Genomic DNA, 26,191 nt, shown 5'->3' on the forward strand with positions numbered 1-26,191 from the left:
AAACGAAGGACCTTTGCTGCAGTGGATGCTGGCACGAAAAAGATCCCTTCCCTGCTCAGTGGCCCTGAGTGCCGAGTATAGGACAAAATTTGCAGCTCTCCACCGGCAAGTGTTGGCATCTCCATATGAGTTAAAAATTCTCGAGAAGGACGATAAACGTGCATCTATGGATGCTGGATCTGACTTGCATATTCATATTGGTGACCATTTTCAATTTTTGAAACATATCTGTGTTCTTTACACAAAACTTGCAAATGTAACGGGAGAGGAGAAAAATGCAGGAGACCAGACAGGGATTTGAATCCAGTCTGCCAGAATCTCCAAACAGGTGCTTTATGAGCTATTTGGTCACTGGAGATGGAACCTGGCTGACTGCCACATTCCTCCCTCCTTAACGGTCTTTGGTCCCTCAAAGACCCCAACCCAGGCTCAACCCTGGCAGGCCTCTCACCTGTCAGTTCCAGGGCATGATCGCAGCGGACCAGACCGGGATTTGAACTTGGGCCCCCAGTCAGATGCTCTAACGACTGAGCTATCTGGCCACCAGTGATCAAACCCCACTGACTGCCACATTTAGAAGGAAAAGCACTACCACAGGTGCTCTGGCTGTTTGGTTTAACCTTGATTGACAAGTAATTTTCTTGATAGGTACAAGCCCAAATTACTCTAAATCCATATCTGGGTTTTAGAATATATGACATTCTTCAAAGTGAGCTTCATAATCTTTCAGTATACTTATGTTATACAGTCAAACCTTGATCATTTAAATGATCCAAATGGACCCAGACATCCAAGGATTCAAGATATTACTGGTAATTAAGGTTATATACATATATAAAGAGGAATTTGGACTTCTTATTTGCTTCCACATATCCAATGGTACAAATGAGATGCTGGTGTTGGTGGAAGTTAAATTCACCTGCATTTAAGAAAAGGTAATTAGAAAATGCACTTATAAAGGCATATTAGACAGTTATTAGGATGATTCAAAGTAGCACATGGGTCTATACATTGATACAGTCAGTCAGTGGGGTGCACTTTGAATCTACTTTTGAATGTCCTCCTGATATAGCTTACTATAACAATATACCAGTTGTCACTTAGCGAAAAACAATTAAGTGTCTGTGTATACCTTTGATACTGAACAACTGTTTGTTGATGAATTTGTTCAGAAGCTATTGTGCATGTGTACTTAAAAAGAGTCTTTGTTGAAAACCCTTCAGAAGTTATTTGTGCTCAAAAGAAGCAAATGAAGGACACAGTACAAAATATTTTATGCCACAGTTATGGGTAAGTAAAATGGTAGAAAGGCCTCAATTGTGTATTTGATACAAAGAAAACATTTATTTGTTTTTCTGGCTAAGTTTTAAAGAATGATTTTAGTGTTAAGCGACTATACTGAATTATTATGCTTCCTGTCAGTTTGTCTCTATATAACCCATACCCTACTATTCTCGCATAGTGGTCTAAGGATTTATATAGCGTAAGCATACTATGCCGAAATAGTGCACGGCTTTATTTACTGAATAAAATTCTTCCATGCACATGCCGGGGATCGAACTGATGACCATGAGATTGTCAGTCCGATGCCTTATCGATTACGCCAAAGAATCACTGATTGGAATAATTTTATGAAATATATAAACTTAGTTTATACAATTGACACAAGAAGGAGAAAATAGACAAATATTATTTGAAAACAGTTATATTATTCAAAGGAACTTTAGATTAATGTGTACAACAAACTTTCAAACTAATTACATACAGATCGTTAGATGAACTGATTTTATAGGGTCATTAAAACGCTTTTTTATATGACGCTTGATTGAAGGATGTAAAAGAAAATTATCAATGAGAATTTGCAAACAAATAAGGCTTACGAACAAAACAGAAAATAAAGAAAGAAAAACTTATTAGAGAAAATACTAGTAACCAAAATAACTAAGCATGCAAACAATTTTAGCATGAATATTTTGAATTAGTTCTCGCAGGTGCGCTGTTTAAGTACCGATATTTTCAGGAAAAAGTCAAATAGATTGCCGCATAAATAATTAACAGTCAGCATAATAATAACAATAGTGTTGCATTATGCATGTACTATGCCTAAATAGTAGGCAGGGTTTGACACATAGTGCACTCGCCTCCGGCTCGTGCACCATGTGTCAAACCCTGCCTACTATTTAGGCATAGTACATGCATAATGCAACACTATTATATAAATAAAGTCAGATGCTTAGGGTTTTTTTTCACCCCAAAAATCAATTAAGATATCAACTCAGTTATTTTAGATATATTATAAGTAACATGAACCTGTTTAGCCTTGTAAAATTTTATTTTTCAGTCATAGTTTCTCAATATTAATGTCCTCTAAAGTGAAAGAATGCATTGATTGGTTGAAAAAATTGATGGCTGAAGAATTCTGATCATCATGCATAGAAAGTTCAATTTCTTAATATTTTACAGAACATGAAATTTGGCATGCATTTAAGCATTATTTGCAACAAAGAAGAAATATTTTCAAATTTGAATCTTTTTGTTAAATGTTGCATAAGTCCTTAATTTGTGACAAGAACTCTAATGCAATGGATAAAATTTTAATTCACTGAATTCATCTGTACATGGGTACAGAAGCTAGATGGTAGAATAGGATACATTATATTTTAGGTTACTATAAAGTCAAAGATTAAAATTAGTTTAATGCAAGCACACATTTCTTCTGTTTCCTTATATAAGATATTTATTATTCTATTTAGACTAAAATATCAGAAAGTATGGAGTATCAGAAACTCTTGCTTAGCAAAGATGGCTAAAACACATTGAATAATCCTTGTTTATGTTTTAGCCGTTTCCCTAGATTTTGACAATGAATCATTTTTACAAACATCTAAGTAGAGCATGTTTTTAATTGGTGCACTTCCTGTTATGTCACAAGTTGAACTGTTATGATCTACTCACATGTAATGCATGTTATAAAATCATGGATGTATTTCAGGGATTCAGGCACACAGTTGAACAATGGTTGACTAGTTAAGGACATAACATTTGGACTTAATGGAGGACTCTAAGAAAGAAGAAGAAAAGGTAACAAGAAGTAAAAAAGATGGAGTCCATTCTGAGGAAGGACACCTTACAGTGAGGGATGCATGGGCTATCTACCGAAAAATCAGCTTCCAGGAACAGACTGACCAAAATCAACACGTAAGTTACATAGCTCAACTGGTCTGGTAGACCAAAATCAACACGTAAGTTACATATCTCAAGTAGTCTGGTAGACCAAAATCAACATGTAAGTTACATAGTTCAACTGGTCTGGTAGACCAAAATCAACATGTAAGTTACATAGTTCAACTGGTCTTATAGACCGAAATCAACATGTAAGTTACATAGCTTAACTGGTCTGATAGACCAGAATCAACATTTAAGTTACATAGCTCAACTAGTCTGGTAGACCAAAGTCAACATGTAAGTTACATAGTTCAACTGGTCTTATAGACCGAAATCAACATGTAAGTTACATAGTTCAACTGGTCTGGTAGACCAAAATCAACATGTAAGTTACATAGCTCAACTGGTCTGGTAGACCAAAATCAACATGTAAGTTACATAGTTCAACTGGTCTGGTAGACCAAAATCAACATGTGAGTTACATAGCTCAACTGGTCTGGTAGACCAAAATCAACATGTAAGTTACATAGCTCAACTGGTCTGGTAGACCAAAATCAACATGTAAGTTACATAGCTCAACTGGTCTGAGAGACCAAAATCAGCATGTATAAGTTAAATAGGTCGGCAAGGCCGGTAAAAAGTCTGATATAACCAAAATCAACGTTTGTAAGTAATGCAAATTTGATAAAGGTCTCACTAGTTAAAGGTCACAGACACAGAAAAACTGGCCGCATACGCGGCGTGTTGACGACAACCAAGTAAATTTGTTATAACAAAGTCATAAAACATATGTCTGTGTTAAAGACTCTCTATCCCAAGAAAGGAAACTTGTTAGATTGAAGGCTATTGAAAATAATAAGGGGCATTTTGGTGCTGTTATTCATTTAGCGTCTCAAGCGTCTGGTCTGACAAAAGTTTGACATGTAAGTTTGTCAACCAAATGTGGTGACAAAAGTCTGGAGTTACATAGCTCAACTGGTCTGGTAGACCAAAATCAGCATGTTAATCACATAACTAAATTTTACTGATCTGAGAGACCAAAATCAACATGTAAGTTACATAGCTCAACTGGTCTGAGAGACCAAAATCAGCATATAAGTTATATAGCTCAACTGATCTGAAAGACCAAAATCAACATGTAAGTTACATAGCTCAACTGGTCTGAAAGACCAAAATCAACATGTAAGTTATATAGCTCAACTGATCTGAGAGACCAAAATCAACATGTAAGTTACATAGCTCAACTAGTCTGAGAGACCAAAATCAACATATAAGTTAAATAGGTCAACTAGTCTGATAGACCAAAATCAACATGTAAGTTACATAGCTCAACTAGTCTGGTAGACCAAAATCAACATGTAAGTTACATAGCTCAACTAGTCTAAGAGACCAAAATCAACATGTGATTTACATAGTTCAACTGGTCTGGTAGACCAAAATCAACATGTAAGTTACATAGCTCAACTAGTCTGAGAGACCAAATTCAACATGTAAGTTACATAGCTCAACTGGTCTTATAGACCAAAATCAGCATATAAGTTATATAGCTCAACTGGTCTGGTAGACCAAAATCAGCATGTAAGATACATAGCTCAACTAGTCTGGTAGACCAAATTCAACATGTAAGTTACATAGCTCTCAAGTGGTCTGGTAGACCAAAATCAATACATATGTTACATAGCTCAACTAGTCTGAGAGACCAAAATCAACATATAGTCATATAAGTCACATAAATCAAGTAGTCTTATAGACCAAAATCAACATGTGAGTTACATAGCTCAACTGGTCTGGTAGACCAAAATCAACATGTGATTTAGATAGCTCAATTGGTTTGAGAGACATAAGTTATATAGCTCAACTAGTCTTGTAGGTCAAAATCAACATGTAAGTGTTTATAGTGCTCCTACTAGCACTTAAGCTAGTGAGATAACCTTTAACTTGGTCAGTAGAGCATTAGATTTTAAATCTGTGGGTTGTAGGTTCTAGCCACAGTTTGGACACCCCCTAGCTAATCGGTCATATAAGTTACATTATTCAACATTCAACGTGTAAATAATATGAAAGTTACACAGCTCTACTAGTCAAAGAGACAAAAATCAACACATAAGTTACACTAGCTCCATTTGTCTAGTGAACAAAAATGTGTAAGTTACATAGCTCAACTGGTCTGATAGTCAAAATTCAACTTATCTGTTTTTGCCTCTACTGGTCAAAGACTAAACTCAACATGTATGTCATAGCTCTAATACATGTACCGGGGTTGTAATATAATCCAAAATCAATACACATCTGAAGTTTTAGCTCTACTTGTCATACACCAATACAACATAAATGTCATAGCTCTAATAGTTAATTATAATCCAAAATCAACACATGAGGCCAAGCTTAAAAAATTCTTTGTTTGCAGTTGCCGACGTATAATTTTTAGACTGAGTAGGTAGGTAGGCTTTCTTTTTCTTTTTTATTTTGAGAAAAAATTGTTTTCAATTTTTTTCTTACTAGATAACAAATAATAGAGCTTTTCATAGGCCTACTAAACATGAATAAGTTCCACTCTTGTTATAAACCACTGATTAATAATAGAAACATCAAATATTATAATTGAAACAGTTTCAACATCCTGAAAAATTGAAAAAAAATGATATTACAAAATCGCTAAAAAAAAGTTTGGGTCAGGACTGCATTTTCAGTGGGTCGGTCGGCAACTGCAAACAATCAAATTTTTATTTTAGGCCTGAGTTTTAGCTCTGTTGGTCATAGACCAAATCCACAAAAGAATATCAGGCACTAGTTGTCACCAAAATCAGCATGTTAATTGCCATACATCATACAGCACTCTATTGGTCATAGCCAAACAACCTATGCAATGATATTAGATGCCCATCAAATGTTTCATCTTATATGTCCATAAAATTTTTTCAGAATGCTTTTCATTCTATAGATCCTATTTGATCATAATAAAACTTGGTAAGTTTTAAGATCCATAAAGATGCAATTTATTTTTGAATTTTGATCTAAACTGCTGGTGCTGTTATTTTAAGCTTTTATTTCTAAGCATCTTATTTCTTGCAACTTTACTAATAAAGGAATAATGTAGCCATTTCAAGTCACTATTCACTATTCCAGAAGCCCTAGCTGATTTGAATAAAACTCATGGATACATTTAAATTTTATTCCTTCTATTCAAATGTTTTGATTTTTTTTGCCCAGAAATTCTTATTTAACATATATGATTCAATTTCCAAGTACCATTACTAGTAAGTAAAATTTTACCAATTTAATTACAGCCTAAGAGTAAAATAATAATTTTAATTACATTTATATTAGGGTAAATACATGTAATGCTATGTTATTTGTTCTCTATGCTAAAAATTATAATAAAAAACACATTGATATTTTTATCCTGGTAATTTTCTTCAACCAGCTTCAAGATAACAAATACTAGTAGCTTTATTCATATTATTTGAGATGAGGCTTTGTAAAATTTTCCATTATAAATCAATTTGAAGGTTTTAATTATTTGAATTAGAGACATTATAATATTTCCTTTTCCTATTGGCTGATACATGTATTTCATGTCAATTCCTTTGATACATAGATTCTTAATTAGTAGAGGAAGAGGCCAAAGATCAAATTTTTATGCAAATATTCCAGACCTCCAAATTAAAAAATGGTTCCAAATAATTGGAATAGAAATATTTTGATTAGTGTGCAAAATTAAAAGGAAATAAATACAGAGGAAAATCATCATTATAAGAGAATATTTGACACTTTAATGCTTTTTAATGGTTTATTATGGTTCTGCTGCTTACAGACTGATAGCTATAAATCAGGTCTTTATTCCCACAGTTACAGAACCTATCTCTCAATGCTTTCCTGTACCTGTTCCTGAAAGAAGCTGAGAACAATGTGGGAGTCCAAGGAGTCAGGTAAGCTGTTAGTTTACGAAGGTATCTTCATAAGATATACTTGGAATACATTTCACTTTTTAGTGCTGTTTTTGAAAGCTGTCTTAAGGTTTAATCAAAAGTCAAGATGTCCAAAAATTATTTTTACAATACCTCCAGAACTATATGGTTCATAAAAATAAAACTTAAACAGTTTATAAATATATACTTTTTCTCAAAATTTTTTTTGTGTAAATATTTGTTTTCAAGTGATACTTTCTGTTGTGTTAATCAATGATATATTTATAAACTATAAAAGTTTTAACTTTATACCTCACATATTTATGGAGCTATTGTAAAAATCAATTTGTGGACATCTTGACCTTTGGTTAAACCTTAAAAAAATACCTAAGAGTTTTCTTAATCTTATGACAGCTACCAAAAAAATCCCAACTTGATCTTAAGCAAAAATGTGTGGTCAAAGTCCCTTGTCAGATTTGCCATATTATACTTTATAGTGTTCAGGGACTTTGACAACCACCTCGAATGTAAAATGTGAATTGTAATTAAGGTGTTCCAACGTTTTGCAGCCATAATTTCTTTAACCCAGATTCAAAATATTGTGACATCACAAGGGGTTATTAATTGTATAATATGAGTTGCTTCATTTAAAAAGCAAAGGTTATGATTTGTGGGTCACACCTTTTGTTCTTCTGTTATCAAATACACAGGTCAATGTCTGATAATTGTAGATGACTAGATGACACCTTTAAATTCAAATACAGGTGTAGCATAATATTTTGATACATGTACCGTGACATATCACATTTTTTTTTCAATTTTAAAACTTCAAGGGAGCATTATTTTTCATTATTTAACCATTTAGTTTCATCATGAGTTGTGGTCTCATGAGGACTAGTAAAAGATGACACGTCCAAAGTAGGTAACTGAATGAGATTGGCAAATAGTTTTAGGTTGAAATGAGGTAAGGGTACATTGTAGTTCATGGTTATGACAACAACCACATCAATTTTATATAATGATATATTTAGAATGTGTGCTGAGTATGACACCCACACCCCCCCCCCCCCCCCCCCCCCCCCCCAAAAAAAAAATAAAAAGAAAAATATATCTGAAATAAAATGGTAATGGCTCTAAATATGACTATAGAAATTTTTAATGTCAACAATTTATATTAGCACTGACAACTGTTCTGAAACTCAAATTTTTTTGTCCAAATTGAGGTATATATCCTCATCATAACCCTAAATTTATTTGTTGATAGATATATTCTTTATGCGCCCGGATCAATAGATCCGAGGCGTATATTGTTTTTGTCCTGTCTGTTTGTCTGTCTGTCTGTTTATCTGTTTTTCTGTTTTTCTGTTTTTCTGTTGTCAACTTTAACCTTCATAACTTTTGAACCATGTAGAGACATATTTGGTTGTATGCATACTTCACCAATAAAGTTCTTTCAAATGACACCAAGGTCAATGACCTTGTGACCTTGACTGTGACCTTTAAAAATACCGAATTTTCGCCATAACTTTGAACCATGATAGATAGAGACTTCATATGTAATATGCATACCCCACCAATGACTCTCTTTCAAATGACACCACGGTCAATGAACTTGTGACCTTGACTGTGACCTATATGCTAAAAATAGATTTTACAAACTTTCTCCATAACTTTTGAACCATGACAGATAGAGACTTCATATTTGGTGTGCATACTCCACTAATGAAGTTCTTCAAATGACACCAAGGTCAATGACCTTGTGACCTTGACTTATCTTCTGAAAATATCATCTTGTTGCAGTTTTGCATTAAGTTAACTTTCACAAAATTGAACTCAAAGGAAATGTTTTTTATTTTTTTAATATAGGTATTGTATTACAGGTTTTGTATGTGCATGTGATTGAAATCTTCAACTTCTATAATAATAACCTCTGTATCAGTATTTGACCCTAATTGTTATATTTCAGGAGCCCAAGATGGACAACATTGATTTTTATGCCCCACCATGAATATATAGCGAGGGCGCCTAGTGTTTGTTAAGTCCGTCTTCCGTCCCTCCCTCAGTCACACTTTATTTTAATCAAACTTCATTTGCTGATACAAATTGAGGAAAGACATTCCACGGCATCAGCAATTTTTTCAACAATTTATCAACTATGTGTGTGTTTTTTTTACCTTGGAACTTCCCAATGACCTTTGACTTTCATATTTATTTTGTATAAAACCCAGTTGTAAGGAAAGTATTTAAGATATTTTCATCAAATTTCCCACACAAATACAATTTTTAATGTTGCATAACGAATGAATCCTGGACTGGACATTCATGTCCTATGGGCGTAATTCTGGATATTCTTTATACCCCCAAATTTTTGATTATGGGAGCATAAAAATATGTGGAAAATCTCTAGGGACTTATCATGATAATAAGGCATATGAGAAGCTGATATTTCACTTTTTAGGTCATCTGAGTAAACTCAGGTGACCTATTGCTCTCTGTTTTCGTCTGTCGCTGTGTGGTGTGCGTCGTGTGATAACATTTGAACATTTTTATCTTCTTCTCTGAAACCACTCACCCGATTTCCACCAAATTTGGTATAAAGCATCTTTGGGTGAAGGGGAACACAAATTGTGAATTTCATGGTCAATGCCCCCCTGGGGCCTTAGGGGTGGGGCCAAAACCACTAAAATTAATGCAATCTTTAAAAATCTTCTTCTTTACTCCTGGACATCAAGCAGTCAAACTGCTAGCATGAATGTAATGACCATTGAGTCCTCTACCAAAATTGTGAAATTTATGGCCCCAGGGTTAGAGGTTCTAGTGCTAGGGCGGGGCTATATAGATCATATAGTGAAAATGCATTATTTCTTTAAAAATCTTTTTCTGTGCTCCTGGGTATTAAATAAACTAACAAAGAACATGGTTATGATGAAGAAGAATGCCTCTTCCAAAATTGTGAATTTTATGGCCCTAGGGTCAGATGTTCTGGTCTTAGGGTGGGGCTCTATTGATTAGATAGAGAGAATGCATTAATTCTTTGAACATCTTCTTCTATGCTCCTGGGTTTTAAATAAACTAAGTAAGTACATAGTAATGATGAGCAAGAATTCTCCAAAACCTTGAATTTTAAAATCTTGTGTTTTGATTATATAGTGAAAATACATTAATTCTTTGAAAATCTTCTTCTCTGCTCCTGGGTATTAAATAAACTAACTAAGTATATATTTATGAACAAGAATGGTTATGAGTGGGGCTCTATTGATTATATAGTGAAAATACATTATTTTTTTGTTTGAAAATATTCTATTCTACTCCTGGGTATTAAACAAACTAACTAAGTATATAGTTATGATGAGCAAGAATGCCTCTTCCAAAATTGTTAATTTTATGACCCCAAGGTCAGGGGTTCTGGTGTTAGGGCAAGACTCTATTGATTATATAGTGAAAATACATTAAATCTTTGAAAATTTTCTTCCCTGCTCCTGGGTATTAAGCAGATGAACTACCTATATAGCTATGATGAGCAAGGAACATTCTTCCTGAACTGTGAATTTCAAGGCCCCTGGGTCAGGGATACCATAGGGGGGGCTTTACTTATATACTAAAAATGAATTAATTGTTTTGAAATCTGCTCCTTGGTATTAATCAAACATTCATGATAAGCAAGGGTGCCTTTTCCAAAATTGTGAAATGTGTGCACCAAGGGTTAGGAGTTCATGTGTGGTAATGACACTACTGATTATTACTGAATATTACTGATGAGTCGAAATGCATTTTTTTTTTGTTCCCCCCACTCCACTCTGTGTATGGGTATTAAGTAACCAAACTAAACATGCTAAGTGTATAGTTATGATTAGCAATGGTGCCTCTTTCAAAATTGTGAATGTCATATGACGTCTAGTTTAAAACATGAACTGAATCCAATTGTTGGAAATGTTGTTGCATGATGCTCAGGTGACCTATAAGGCCCATGGGCCTCTTGTTGTAAGATATGTGGATGGAATGCACACATTTGATGATGATATAAATTTAAGCCTGGTCAACCTTGGTCAGTGATAACAGTCACCCATTGTACAAATATATAATGCATACAATGATAATTATATTAACCTATATTAGTGACACACTTTCAGATGCAGAACGTGTGAAATAATCACGTTTCAATTTTAGTTTGGTAGATAAACCTCTATTACAGTTTTGAAATATCTTTTAGATAGAAACCAGGGGACATAATATATTAGAAAATTAAAACACTTTACACCTAATTCAATCTACAGTCAATTCTCGAATTATCGCCATTCGATTCATCGCCATTTTCGCAATACCGCCATGATTTCCCAAGAATGTTTTTCCTGCTATATAAAATTCTCTTTATAACGCCAAATTCGCATACCGCCATCCGCCACCCTGTTTTCAAAACAAATGTCCATTTGTAAGGGTCAATTATCTCGATATACCGCCACAGGTGCGTGCGGTCAGTGAAGCGCGGCTAATTGGTTGACGCTATCCCTGTTGTAAAGCATGCAAAGCCAGACAAGGTACACGCAATTAAATAATTAAATTAGAATTAAATGAACAAATAATTTTAATATGAACTGTTACAATGATTTTGTTCTGTTGTTTTGTTTAAAAAATCATTTAGTCACGGCTTCGCCACGAAAGCGGTAGTTGTGAAAGTACGCCGAATACGATATTATTTTGATGATCTCTGCTTTAAACAATGCAAAGTTTGCTTAAAAATGATTATACGGTATAAATTGTGAACGTTTCACGAACAATGATGCCATAAACAATAAATTTATTCAAGAAACTATTTTACGTACTGTCAGCAATATATCACGACGATCCACCCAGCATGTTTTTTTTCAATATCAGACGTGCCGATTTACATGTACATAAATGCACATGTACATGTCTTTATCATAACTGCACATTTTGTTTTAAAGAAATTGTACATAAAAAAATACTTGAAGTATTTTAAAATTTAGAAATATGTTTTGCATAAATGTACATGTAATTATAAGAATAGAAACGCTTTATGGTATTTCTAAGAACGGTAACTCTACTTCTTGTTTCCTAAAATATGGGAAATTCAAATCATCGCCAAATTCGTTATACCGCCATGATTTCTAAATTACAAAAGGTGGCGGTTTATCGAGAATTAACTGTACATCAGTCTTGTAGATTTTAAAAAATCACCCTAGGAAAAAGAAAAGAAAAATAAATGCTCAAACAAAATATTTTGAATCCCAGTATTTTGAACTTGAACCAATAAAAAACTTTGAGATAACTGAGGATTAGAAATGTGGAATTCTGGGTATTAAATAAACTAACAAAGTACATGGTTATGATGAAGAAGAATGCCTCTTCCAAAATTTTGAATTTTATGGCCCTAGGGTCAGGTGTTCTGGTCTTAGGGTGGGGCTCTATTGATTATATAGAGAGAATGCATTAAATTCTTTGAACATCTTCTTCTATGCTCCTGGGTTTTAAATAAACTAAGTAAGTACATAGTAATGATGAGCAAGAATGCCTCTTCCAAAACCTTGAATTTTATGGCCCCAGGGTCAGGGGTTCTTGTGTTAGGGTGGGGCTCTATTGATTATATAGTGAAAATACATTAATTCTTTGAAAATCTTCTTCTCTGCTCCTGGGTATTAAATAAACTAACTAAGTATATAGTTATGATGAGCAAGAATGCCTCTTCCAAAATTTTGAGATTTATGGCCCCAGGGTCAGGGGTTCTGGTCTTAGGGTGGGGCTCTATTGATTATATAGTGAAAATACATTATTTTTTTGTTTGAAAATATTCTATTCTACTCCTGGGTATTAAACAAACTAACTAAGTATATAGTTATGATGAGCAAGAATGCCTCTTCCAAAATTGTTAATTTTATGACCCCAAGGTCGGGGTTCTGGTGTTAGGGCGGGACGCTATTGATTATATAGTGAAAATACATTAATCTTTGAAAATTTTCTTCCCTGCTCCTGGGTATTAAGCAGATGAACTACCTATGTAGCTATGATGAGCAAGGGACATTCTTCCTGAACTGTGAATTTCAAGGCCCCTGGGTCAGGGGTACCATAGAGGGGGGGCTTTACTTATATACTAAAAATGAATTGTTTTGAAATCTGCTCCTTGGTATTAATCAAACATTTTTGATAAGCAAGGGTGCCTTTTCCAAAATTGTGAAATGTGTGCACCAAGGGTTAGGAGTTCATGTGTGGTAATGACACTACTGATTATTACTGAATATTACTGATGAGTCGAAGTGCATTTTTTTGTTCCCCCCACTCCACTCTGTCTATGGGTATTAAGTAACCAAACTAAACATGCTAAGTGTGTAGTTATGATTAGCAATGGTCCCTCTTTCAAAATTTTGAATGTCATATGACGTCTAGTTTAAAACATGAACTGAATCCACTTGTTCGAAGTGTTGTTGCATGATGCTCAGGTGACCTATAAGGCCCATGGGCCTCTTGTTGTAAGATATGTGGATGGAATGCACACATTTGATGATGATATAAATTTAAGCCTGGTCAATCTTGGTCAGTGATAACAGTCACCCATTGTACAAATATATATTGTACACAATGATAATTATATTAACCTGTATTAGTGACACACTTTCAGATGCAGAACGTGTGAAATAATCACGTTTCAATTTTAGTTTGGTAGATAAACCTCTATTACAGTTTTGAAATATCTTTTAGATAGAAATAAGGGGACAAAATATATTAGAAAATTTAAACACTTTACACCTAACTCAATCTACATCAGTCTTGTAGATTTTAAAAAATCACTCTAGGAAAAAGAAAAGAAAAATAAATGCTTAAACAAAATATTTTAAATCCCAATATTTTGAACTTGAACCAATAAAAAACTTTGAGATAACTGAGGATTAGAAATGTGGAATTGATTGATTGATTGTATATTGTTTAACGTCCCTCTCAAGAAATTTTTAATGCATATGGAGATGCCACCACTTGCCGATGGAGAGCTGCAAATTTTATCCTGTACTCGGCACTAGGGGCCATTGAGCAGGAAGGTATCTTTTTCATGCCAGCACCTACTGCGACACAGGACCTCTATTTATATGGTCTCATCCGAAGGACCGGTCTCCATGTCCCACAGTGAGATTCGAACCCGGGACTTAAGGATTAACTGCTTGCTTCTTGACTCTACACCAGACACTCTAACCACTGCGCCACGTGGGTGACAAATATGGAATTAAAATTAAATAAAAAACAGTAAGGCTACACCAATTTAATTTTTTTGCTTATGGAACTCATACTCTTTTATTTAAATAAAATTATTCAAATATTTTAATATATAAATTCTCGCACCAGGAAATTCTGTGCTATGAACAAGAAATTAAATTGATGTGGCATAAATAGAACCTCCATTTAGATATGCATAATAATCCCGAATATTTGAGATACATGCATCAATGTTTAAGTTCAACTGTATTTCAATTGTACAATATTCATTTCAAAAGAGAGATCATAGGGCATTTTTCTATTTACTGAATTTTATGATAATTTGAATATTTAGATAAAGGTATATTTTTTGAACTTAGAATATTAGATAGTAAAATTATACAATATAAGTAGTTCATATTGATAGTGAGTGTGTTTTGTGTTTGGATGCCATCCATTAGGGAATCTATGTACCTGGATCCTGATAAGCTTATTAGGTCAGGAACACGTTTGACTTTGATTTTAAGATAACTCACTTTATATTAATCAGTGATTTATAACAATTATCACATTCATTTATCGTCAAGTGTTGACGTCTGTTGAACTATATATTTCATTTGCTATTTTTCATTGATTTAAAAACCGAAATTGTGAGTATTATTATTTCTCCACAAAGTAGAAATGATCTGAAAGAAAACTTAATTTAAAAGCAGTTTAAAATTTAGAAGAGTTAGACATATTTGTTATGTTATAATGACAAATCAAACTTTTCCCTTAATTTCCCACACCTAATCATCAAGAAGTTACTCCCAGGAATTTGACATGAAAATTATCAGAATAATTGATATTAAAATCAGAATTTATGGGGAAAAAATGCTGTGTTAATTGATAAATGGCCAAGATCGAATGATCATATCAGACAATCTTATAATTATAGTCAAATGTGATAAAACTAATAAAAGAAATGATTCTAACACATTTCCCCCATTCAGAACAGAAGTAAACAACACCTGAAATTCCAATTTAAGAAGAAATTCAAATAAAAAAGAAGAAGCTTATTTTACCTTTGTTTTTATATTTACTAAGTCATGTATATGGGTTATTGACAGGGAGACAAGAAATTATATGTAAAAATGTAGAAAGTACTTGACACAATAGGTAAAACTCCTTGTGCAAAGTAATTCTTAAACTGGAGAAGAGATTTGAGTTTACATACATAGTAAACCGGTTTGTGATTAATTTAAAGTGGGGGACATGGATCTTTTTTTGCATAAGAATTACATCCTGCTATGGAATATATCAGTTTAGGGTGTAGAATTTGGTCTGTTTACACAAACATTTCAGGTTGAATTACCTGGAAAGTAAGGTCATAGTGAGAAACATGTGACATGATTTAGTTCTCAAGGTTGTTTGAATTCATGGAGAGATTTTACAGTTCCATATTATACCCATCATATAATTACTTGTAGTGTTATAGTCAAGAATGGGAGAAAAGACTAGTAGGATAATTCTTGAAAGGTATGGTGCAGGCTTGAGGTGATAATAACTTCTATTTTATAAATAGGTAACAGTTCACACGATGTTCCTTGGTTTTTTATAGCGACACTAAGTGCTGGTAGTATTGATGAATTGTAATGGCAGGTTGACATGCATCATTAAGTTTAGGTACTTTCTTTAAGTTATGGATTCTTAAAAGAGAATAGAAATTGTTCTACATGTTTTATAATTAATGAATTATTTATCTATTAACAGAGTTTTATGATTTAATGTTCTTTTCTTCACCTGTTTAATTATTGACATGTAGTGAGTTTCTTTATCTCTGATTCCACATATGTGTATTGTAAGACAACATTTTTTTCTATAGTAGAAAAGTTTGTTTAGATTAAGAGTAGAATTAAATTAAGGCTGCGGATATTTTCTTAAAAGGCCTGACTCTCAAAAGTTCATGTGTTAGGAGGTCAAATGAAACAAGTCTTTGAAAATATACCGGCTTGTTAATGTTTGTTTAACCTTTTTTTTTTTGCTTCAGTTTTTGTAAATTAGATATCCTTAGGCTATCTTATATTGTGATGTCAAATATGTTTTACACTTTAAGTCCATACATTTATAAATTGCTATTTATTAACTAGCATTTATACCAAGATCCTTAAAAGAACAAAAAGCTATACTTTAATTAATTTGTCAAGGCTTTTATTCCAAACAGAATATTATAATGTCTTGCTGAATCTCAAGACAAGAAAAAAAAGAGTGAAAAGTAATTTTTAACTTCTAGATTTGTTTTTCATTTACATTTTTCCCCAGATGTTTTTAATGATGATTTCTGTTTGACTGAATGTGTGTTTTAATTTTTTTTAGTTAATTTATTCAAGGAAGTAATTTCTCCTCAAATTCAGTATAAAATAGGTATTCCCCTTGAAGAAGTTAGAGAGAGTCACAAAAAATCTGCAAAATATTGGGTATTTCCATTTAATTAAAAAATTCTAAGGAAGTTATAGAAATACATGTTTGGATTATCTGTTAAATTGTCCAGTAAGATGATACAGGCTGTTATTCTTCCTCAGTGCTGTAGCTGTGTTCTGTCTTTCAGTGACATGCGGAGCATAGCTAACCACCTGTGTCAGGAGTTCATGTCAGACATCATCAGTGTCACGGCCTCCTCGGAGGATGAGGACGATACTCCTCTACAGAACTATCTCCTCAGAGAGCGAGGCTGGCTCCTCCTCTACACCATTCACAGAAACGGAACACAGGTATGTAACACCAATCACAAATCCTGAAATACGTAAAATATGCAGCACAGAAAAGTCAAATTTGAAAAATACATTTAACTTTGCGCCACGTTAAAACTACAAAGTTTGATTTAAAACAAAAACCTTGTCACTGACACAGATATAACTGCAACACCGGATCAGCTTTGCAATGTTTTTGGCAAAACGCACACAGGTACAAAACACCATCCACAAAAACCACGCACAGGTACAAAACTCCATCTACAGAAACATCACACAGGTACGAAACACCATCCACAAAAACCACACACAGGTACGAAACACCATCCACAAAAACTGCACACAGGTACGAAACACCATCCACAAAAACCAGCTCACAGTTATAACACACCATACACAAAACAGCTCACAGTTATAACACACCATCCACAAAACAGCTCACAGTTATAACACACCATCCACAAAACAGCTCACAGTTATAACACACCATACACAAAACAACACACAGGTACAAAACACCATCCACAAAACAGCTCACAGTTATAACACACCATACACAAAACAGCTCACAGTTATAACACACCATACACAAAAAAACACACAGGTACAAAACACCATACACAAAACAGCTCACAGTTATAACACACCATACACAAAACAGCTCACAGTTATAACACACCATACACAAAACAACACACAGTTATAACACACCATCCAAAATACCTCACAGAAACACACATACACACAGGTCACACTTATAACACACCATACACAAAAACAGCACACAGTTATAACACACCATACACAAAACACCATCATACACAAAACAGCTACACAGTTATAACACACCGATACACAAAAACAGCACACAGTTATAAAACACCATCCACAAAACAGCTCACAGGTGTAACACACCATACACAAAACAGCACACAGTTATTACACAACATACACAAAAATCACAGTTACAACACACCATCCATAAAAACAATATAACACAGGTCCACAAAACAGCTCACAGTTATAACACACCATCCACAAAACAACACACAGGTACAAAACACCATCCACAAAACAAAACACAGACATGACTTCACAGTATTAAATACCACCCAATCACAGACAAGCTGAAAATGAATAATGTGTAAAAATTATTGTATGAAAACTGTCTTACTAAATAAAAAATCAAATGATGGGGCCTATATATGATACAGATTAGCCTACAGATTTAAGAAATGATGTAAGTGTGTGTTTCAATAGTCCCATCTATTGCAGGGCCTTACCGTGGGGAAAGATTTTAGTAATCTGCTTGTGTCTCTGTTACCATGGTGCTTGAAATTTCCGGTAGACAATCCAAATTCCCAAGCAGGTAACAAAAAATACCCAAAAGATAGGAATATTCAATGCTGTTTCAAATGTCAGAAAAGAAAGGGTTTTATAATCCTCTATTTTGCTTTCAGATGAGCTAGAATCACTTCTTCCCATTAATACCTGCTTCCTCCATCTGGAGCATTCATCAAAGTGGCAGCGATGTTCCTCACAAAGAAACAAGGTACTGCCACACACAGACAAACACAAAACCAAATCCCGGTCATCTGGAGGCCCAAAGAAACACAGGAAGGTCCCAGAGAGCATTAAACGACTGCAGGAAAGGTCCGACAGTGAACCTGAGAGTGTGACGGAGCCGGTGCGGAAACAAAGGTCGAGTCGGAGATTCGTAAGGCACCGGAGCATATCTCAGAGTCTGGGGAAGGAGCCCATAGAACGGAGTCAGTCCAGTAAAGAGGAGGATGAGGAAGAGATGACAACACTGCTGTCTAAGTACAACAATGGCTACAAATCTATCTCACCTTATAAACTGTGTATGCTCATCTTAGATGTACTTTCAGATGTGTGCCTTTTAGATATTGACCAATCAAGTCCAAGCAAAACACTGTCCCTGGTCTTATTGCCTCACATGCTGCATACTCTTACTAACTTGTACCCATCCTTAAATGGAGGAAATGAAGATTTGCTAGCTTTTCATTGGCTCAAAAGACAACAGACATATTTTCAGAGAAAGATTCTTCGACTTATTTTAGTCATGGCATCAATTGTGGCAACTCAACCCAATGGAATAAACGTCATTGTAGGACATAAGTTAGTGTCGGTTTTACTGGACGTGGCCAGACAGATTCAACAGCTACAAAACCTGAAGGAGCAACTTTCCTATGGGAAACAGAAGACATCCGATGATCTCTCCCAGATAACTGATGACTTTGTTCTGTTTACAGAGTTAATTCTGGGCCTTCTCATGACCATTGATGTCACATTCCAATGCTTGCCATTCAATCTAGTTCATGTGAAAAGTGCCATTCAGTTAGTGGAGGAATTTGATGAAGGACATGGCTTTATTTTGTTAGAGAACATCATTCAAACTCTGGATGGTAACACAGTGAAAGCGACTTCCATTCAAATGAAGCTGGGTATCCATGTTACAGAGCCAGTGAAAATTGTAGCCTCTTTTCTTAGCACCTTGAAATCCCTAAAACTCAATTACATTCACACCATGAAATGTACTAAACGGAAGCACAAGTCCTGCCAGTTTCAGCAGTATTTTAACCATCATCATAATATTCTTGGATTACCACATGCTTCCAAGGTGGATGAGAAGCTGGAAGGGATGCCAGAATCTTCCCTTGATAACACAACTTGCCTGATTGCTGTCTGGTGCCTGTTTTTGTTGGATTTGCTCTCAAGAGTCAAAACCATTTCATTGCAGGTAGAGATTTTACGAACAGTGGAACAGACTGGAAACTGTTGTTGTGTTTCATTGGAAACCATTTTTGAGCCAATACGAAAAAGTTTGCCATCGTTTAGTGTTGGGATCCAGAATTTTTCCTTAGAGGTGTTTAATAGAATTCTGCTAGAACATTTTAGTAGAAAAAACAAAACGGAAAATCCTCTGGACCTTACACATTTTCAGTGCAATACATGTAGAGAAGTGAAACTAGTCAGTGAAGAAAATGTTGAAAAAGTAGGGACATCAGAAAAGGCAGTCTCTTTTGCCATGGATAGTGGGTTTTCTAGTCATGATTTTCCCGATAAAAAACCAGATGTGCCAAATGGTTCTAACAAAGTCATGCAGGGCTTTAAAGACCTGTTGTTTTCTTCTGAGGGTAGGATTGCAGAAGTGACAGCAAAAAATCTGGGCACCTTAGCTCAACTGGGTAGTGAGTCCCTGAAGAAGGATCTCTTTTTCAATGTTTATGTGCAAGCTTTTGAGTCTTTCCTTGTTAACATGAATAAAAATTCATCTAGTACGTCTTCAGAAGTGCGAGAGGATGAGACTCCCCAGTTAGATTTCTCTTCCAAAGTGAAAGTCCATTGTTTGCTCGCTGTGCCAAATTTGTTAAAAGTGGATTCTGTGATGAAAGCCTTTCTCACAAAGAGAGGGGTAGGCCAGATTTGTAAAATGTTAGATGACAATGTTCTACGTGCTCCGATCTTGAAAGTATTTGAGGCTTTAGTCATTCTTGATGAAGTCAAACAGAGAGAATTCGAAAACAGCTTAGAAGTTGGAGAGGAATCCAAGTCAAAAGCAGGGATGGTCATCTCAGCGTTTATTGATGGTCTCGCTAAGAAGACAGACATGAGTCTATCCCTGTATCTCTCCACTGAAATAAAATGTCAGAAAGATTTGTGTAAAATTGGTCCTGACAATAAATATATTCAAAATCTCACAGTTATGGTAGACATGTGGGAAACCTGTGCCAAGATTTGTCTGCATAGTGAACACTTTGTCTTGCATTTATTGGAATCTCAGTGTCTTCCAATAGCGGGAAATCTTTTGCTGAAAGTCCTGAAACAACTCAAGTTGTCTGTTGGTTGTACGCTAGCTCAACATGAGGGACAGGGTGAGGAACAGTGCAAGGACTCCTCAGAAGATTCTGGACAGGAACTGGAGCAGCTGGTTTCCTTGACGATGAGCATGCCCTCTGTGTGCTTCCTGAAGCTTGATTTGCTTCAGAGTCTTCTGACTGTTTGTAATGTCTGTTACAAGCACCACGGTAGACAGGTAAGCTTCTGATCCAAGTCTTTGTTGAATATTATATGAAAACATCAGAAAATTGCCAGTCTTTTAAAAAAAACTTTTGTTAATCCCTGTCTCCCATATTTAAATTATTGAATTTTGACAATCTTTTGAAAGTGCACAATTGTAAACATGTACATGTACATGTATATTAAAAAAACAAACCTTTGATTAACAATATGTGTAACTGATTAAAAAATAAGTATATTTAAGCATTTATGTGATATATCACAAACTGTTATGATTTCCCGAAGATTTTTTCGAAACTAATTCTGACATATTTAATCTTTTTGTTTTTATCAAGTTCACAGTCAAACAAAGATTAAAAGATCAATTTATTCAAATTTGGAATAGTCATTATAGTGAAGTTCAAGAATCTTCAAAAAGTTTAAATTATAGAATTTATAAAACCAATTCTGAGTGCGAAAAATAATTTTAACACTGTTATCATTTAAATTCAGAAAAACTTTTGTTAAGTTAAAACCACAAATCACCACCTTCCAATTGAAACAGGTAGATGGAATGGTACTCAAAGAAATGAAAGAGTTTGTAGCTTATGCAGTAGTAACCAGATAGGAGATGAATATCATTATATCTTAGAATGTAGTAATGTAGTGCTTTAAAACAACTGAGGAAAGTTTATTTGAACCAAAAATTTTGCTCTAATCCAAATATCATCAAGTTTTGTGAAGTCATTTGCCAAAATGATGTTGATTCTTTGAAAAAAATATGTACATTTATTTCTAAATTTAATAGTATTGTCTGTTCTCCTTAGTTATCATCACACTGTATTATATGTACAGTGGCTTGACCCACTGTCGGAACGAAATTTTCAAATGTTATTTTGTTTTGTTTAACTGGTGATTCAGATATCCGGATGCTTCACATATCTGGACATATTGACTGGGAACCAAAGCGTCCGGATAAATGAGGGTCCACTGTATATATGTTTTATATGTCTCTGTACCTCATGTACCATTTACATGGTTTTGAGGGAATAAATTGAATTGAATTGAACATTGAAAAATCCTGTAACATTAAGTAGTAAATGTCATTCTAGTAGAAAAACAATTTGATTTTTGACAACAAGAGAAAAAAATTATATAAATTCTTGATAATTCTTGATTAAAGTTAGATTTGAAAAAAAAAAGTAGGGAAAAAAAATCAAAAAAAAAAGGAAAGGAAATTATTGTTTGAATGATTTTTCCTTTGTTTTTAATTGATGGGGTATATAAGTACAATATTGTGGAGTTCTATTTAGTGCATTCCCCTTGTTGACACGGGTAATAAGGATATGTACACCACAAGCTGGGTCACAAGATGAAATGATAATGATTAAATGATGTAAGATTGGTATATCTCTCAAATTAAGTTACCATGTAGGGACAACACTTTGTTTTTATTCCTGTCCATGTAGGTAAATTGTTTTTGTTTTTCTGTGCGTATAAATAAGACGTCAATTATAGGGCTAGGCAATGTAAGGAGTTATTTGTGTCATATTTTTGGTCCAATAAATGTGTTGATCTATTTCCTTTAAATACATACACTGAGGATAAAAGAATATCATTAATATTTATGTTAATTCTGACATATATATAATTATCTTTGTCATCATTATCAATTAGAAATGCATGTTTTTTAATCATTGTTAATTATAAGTACATTTTTTTTGTCAGCATTAATCAAAAGTACATACTGTATACAGGGAAATTTTCACCCCCGTTTTATTTTTGCCCCTTTCACCCTAGCCTCATTTGGGCGAATTTAAAACGGGGCGAATTCATATAATACAGTATAAGTACTTAAACAAAACTTTGATAGGGCGAATTTAAAACGGGGCAAAATTGTCCGCAAGTGTGAAAGGGCGAAAATAAAATGGGGCGAAAATAACCCAGTATACAGTATTTTTTTAACTTAAGTTAAAAAAATTAATCTTACGGCAAGAGGATCCAAATATCTACAATGCACTTACTGCAGGGAAAAATTTAAACACTTAATGATAGCAAATGAATAAACCAAAAACTGTGGTGGGTGCATATGTGTATTGCATAACTTGCTGTTACATACAGTATATGCATGTCTTCCAGTTGATGCACTTTAGTTAATGTATCAGTCAAACTAAAAGGTTATCTTAAATAAAGATAAATAAACCAATTAAGGAACAGTGTTTATTTTGCATATTGATATGCTGATTGCATCTATCCCTGAGATTCACTAACTGGTACAGTGTAACAGATACAAGGGGGAAAAAAGTTGATAAAAATAAATGTGCACCTGTAGGTATATTTATCTACAGACATGCACATATGTAATTAAAACTTGTAGTTTACATATTTACATGGAGAGAAGACATGTAGTACTTCACCGAGTTTAAAGGTGGTTTTATAATTGTATGGTCAGGACTGATTGTGGGACCTGAAATTGATTGCTGTAAGAAATGTTACAATAGGTACTTAGATGATTGAAGCATACAGTAGTGAAAGATTTTTTAACTTGCTTGTATGCTTCACTGAGTATGTGATTGGACATAAACTATTGGATAATTAATTAATTTTTTTTCTTTTGTTATGTATTTATATTTGTATATATTTTGGATGTTTTTTTTTAAATATATCCCACCCTTCGGAAAAGGGAGGGCATATTTTTTACTTTGCTGCTGTCTTTTGGTCGATCTGTTTGTCAGTCCAACAAGTTTCCATTCATTTTCTTTACAAAGGTTGCACATCATTTCATTAGAAGATCTAGGTCAAGGTCTGTTTTGGGTACAATCGAGCCATTTTTGAAAAAGTTATACCCCTTGGAGTTAGAAAAAGTTAATGTCCAAGGAGGGGGGGCATAAGTGTTTCACAAACATCTCTTGTTCATCATTAAATTGTTTTCAATATTTCTAATGACATTGTTTTAGTAACACATTTCTGATTAAGGCCTGCATTAGTTACCTATTTTAATGGTTATGGCTTGTGATCCCTCATCCATTCTTTTTTTTTAATATGTTACAGGATGAAATCAGAATGTGGGGGAGGATAAGGGAAGCGGTCAAGGATTGCGCTGTTCTGCCAGCCTCCCGCCTCAAAACATTATTTGACATCATGTTACTCTCTGCTATGCCTAAAAAAGTCACAGTATTTGACTCCAACCAAAAGAGTAGCATTCCTCAAGATGTAAGTAAAAGATATACAGTCTTATGAAGATAAAATAAGTACTACTTTTTAATGAATACAGTAAAACACACTCAATATAACAATGTGCCAAGGACTGGCAATTTTGCTTAATGTTATGAACATAATTCATTTATAGCTTCACAACCCATTTGGAATGAAAATTACTTCTCACTAGACAAGCATCAATATTCATTATTACCATGTTTGCTATAACCATGTATTACTGTACTAGATTGTAAACAGTTTTTTAAAAAAATTATTTAATTTCTGTCTTCTTGCAGTTAGTATTTACATGTTTTGCTTTATCAAATTTTACCGCTATTTTACAGTTTATAAAGGATGATGACATTGATGATGATGAAATTCGACAGTTGTTACACGTGAGCAGTGACGATGATGGAGATTCTGTGTGGGTGGTCGAGAAAGGTTACGATGGCGACACGGAGACGTCGCATGACGATGTGAAGAAGTGGGGCATGGACTCCGCCTCTAGGAGGGAGTACTTCCCCGCCCTCTTCAGACTGATGGTGGAGCTGCTGATAAACTGTCAGAAGCACCAGGCAGGAAGAGACATCCTACCTCAAGTCCTGTTAAAGCTCCTACAGACCCTGAAGGGCAACTCAGCAGCCGTCATGGTCATCTGTGAAGAGGTGTGTAAGGATTTTAATAAAAGCTCAATAATAATCATACTGTACTGTATTGTGGTCTAATAATTTGTATTTATATGACACTGCCATAAACAGCTATTGCCATTTACACTCGATTGTAGGGGCTGCTCTACAAGTTACTTACAGGCTTCTGGGCACAACTTACTGCAGAAGATGACAAAGGAATGGGTAAGAGCATGATTGTATTGCATGCATGATTGAATTCTACACTACTACAGTTTCTTAAAGAAGTTCTGTGTCTGGAGTGCTGGATTTGCTTGCTGTCTATAATTGTTTGGTTTATTTCAGTGAGAACCTACCTACTCTCCCTCATTCAGTGCCTGGCACAACACAGGATCACATCCCTAGAACTTCAGAAAATCCTCCAACTCTTTCAGCACTCACATATTTCAAGAGTAGGTATATCTTTATATCTCAAGCTTGTTGATATCATTATACTTTGTTTCAATAGATGTATTAAAAATTAATAATGATTCTGATTTTTGGTAGGACTTTCTGTTGTCTTGTTTGTTGACTATTGTGGAGCAGTCCAGTGTCCAGCCTCACTACAGCATTAAGTTCCCTGTCAAGTCCTGTCCCAGAAAAAGTTCCTCCTCTTCCTCCTCTGTTTCCTCAGGCAGCATAAAGCAGTCCACTGAACTCCCCACTCCAAAAATAAAATCCACAGAAAAAGGCAGCGCAGTGATTCCTCTTCTCCGGTCCTTGTCCACCATGGTCACCATGATGCCTACCAACGATCTGAAGATACAACAGGAACCAGAAAATTCCCAGAAAGCTTTTGAACAGGAAGTGTGGAATGTGATGGCAGTAGAGATCCCAGTGGGCATTGGAGTCACATGGCCTCCTTATCAGTCAGGTTTGACCTTTGCCCTTTGGCTGAAGATCTGTGAAGAGGAGGGCATGACCTTGAAGCCCACAACAGTTTTATCAACAGGGAACCATGTTTATGCTTCTAGTAGTGAAGGTATGATTTTGTTGATAACATTGTAGAGAGTGTTTTGTGCAAGTTTTCATTGAATGTGCAAAGAAGTACAAATAATGCAGAGGAAATAAAAAACAGTCTTTGTGTGCAAATACTTTTAGAGTTGACTAAACAATTTTTTCAACATTTAGATCTGACACAGAAAGGTGTTATCAATGGGAAGTCTGTGAAACCGCTGGTTATGTCTGAGTGTATCCATGTGATGTCGGTTGGTACACAAGAGAAACTGCTGGAGGTCTGGATCTGTTGTAAAACAGGGAAACTGCTCTTCAGGTGTGTGTCAGTTAGAAGTGGCTTGTCAGCAGAATT

The 26,191-nt window shown here is 34.6% G+C and overlaps 1 protein-coding gene across 1 annotated transcript in view; it reads left to right on the forward strand.

Annotated features, from left to right (window-relative positions):
- The first annotated feature begins 1,140 nt into the window (after nt 1–1,140).
- Nucleotides 1,141–26,191, forward strand: part of LOC134235960 (lysosomal-trafficking regulator-like) — a 49,139-nt gene continuing 24,088 nt past the window's right edge. Inside the window, exons 1-12 of the mRNA XM_062718137.1 lie at nt 1,141–1,290; nt 2,993–3,198; nt 7,015–7,094; nt 16,858–17,020; nt 18,275–18,368; nt 18,460–21,056; nt 24,071–24,232; nt 24,562–24,882; nt 25,002–25,068; nt 25,189–25,295; nt 25,390–25,864; nt 26,014–26,155. Of these exons, the coding sequence (XP_062574121.1) occupies nt 3,052–3,198; nt 7,015–7,094; nt 16,858–17,020; nt 18,275–18,368; nt 18,460–21,056; nt 24,071–24,232; nt 24,562–24,882; nt 25,002–25,068; nt 25,189–25,295; nt 25,390–25,864; nt 26,014–26,155 (4,355 nt within the window). The 5' untranslated portion in view covers nt 1,141–1,290; nt 2,993–3,051. The remainder of the gene's footprint in view (nt 1,291–2,992; nt 3,199–7,014; nt 7,095–16,857; nt 17,021–18,274; nt 18,369–18,459; nt 21,057–24,070; nt 24,233–24,561; nt 24,883–25,001; nt 25,069–25,188; nt 25,296–25,389; nt 25,865–26,013; nt 26,156–26,191) is intronic.

Source organism: Saccostrea cucullata, unplaced genomic scaffold, assembly GCF_032062105.1.
Source record: "Saccostrea cucullata isolate Sc308-1 unplaced genomic scaffold, CSIRO_AGI_Scuc_v1 ctg236, whole genome shotgun sequence".
Classification (NCBI taxonomy): domain Eukaryota; kingdom Metazoa; phylum Mollusca; class Bivalvia; order Ostreida; family Ostreidae; genus Saccostrea; species Saccostrea cuccullata.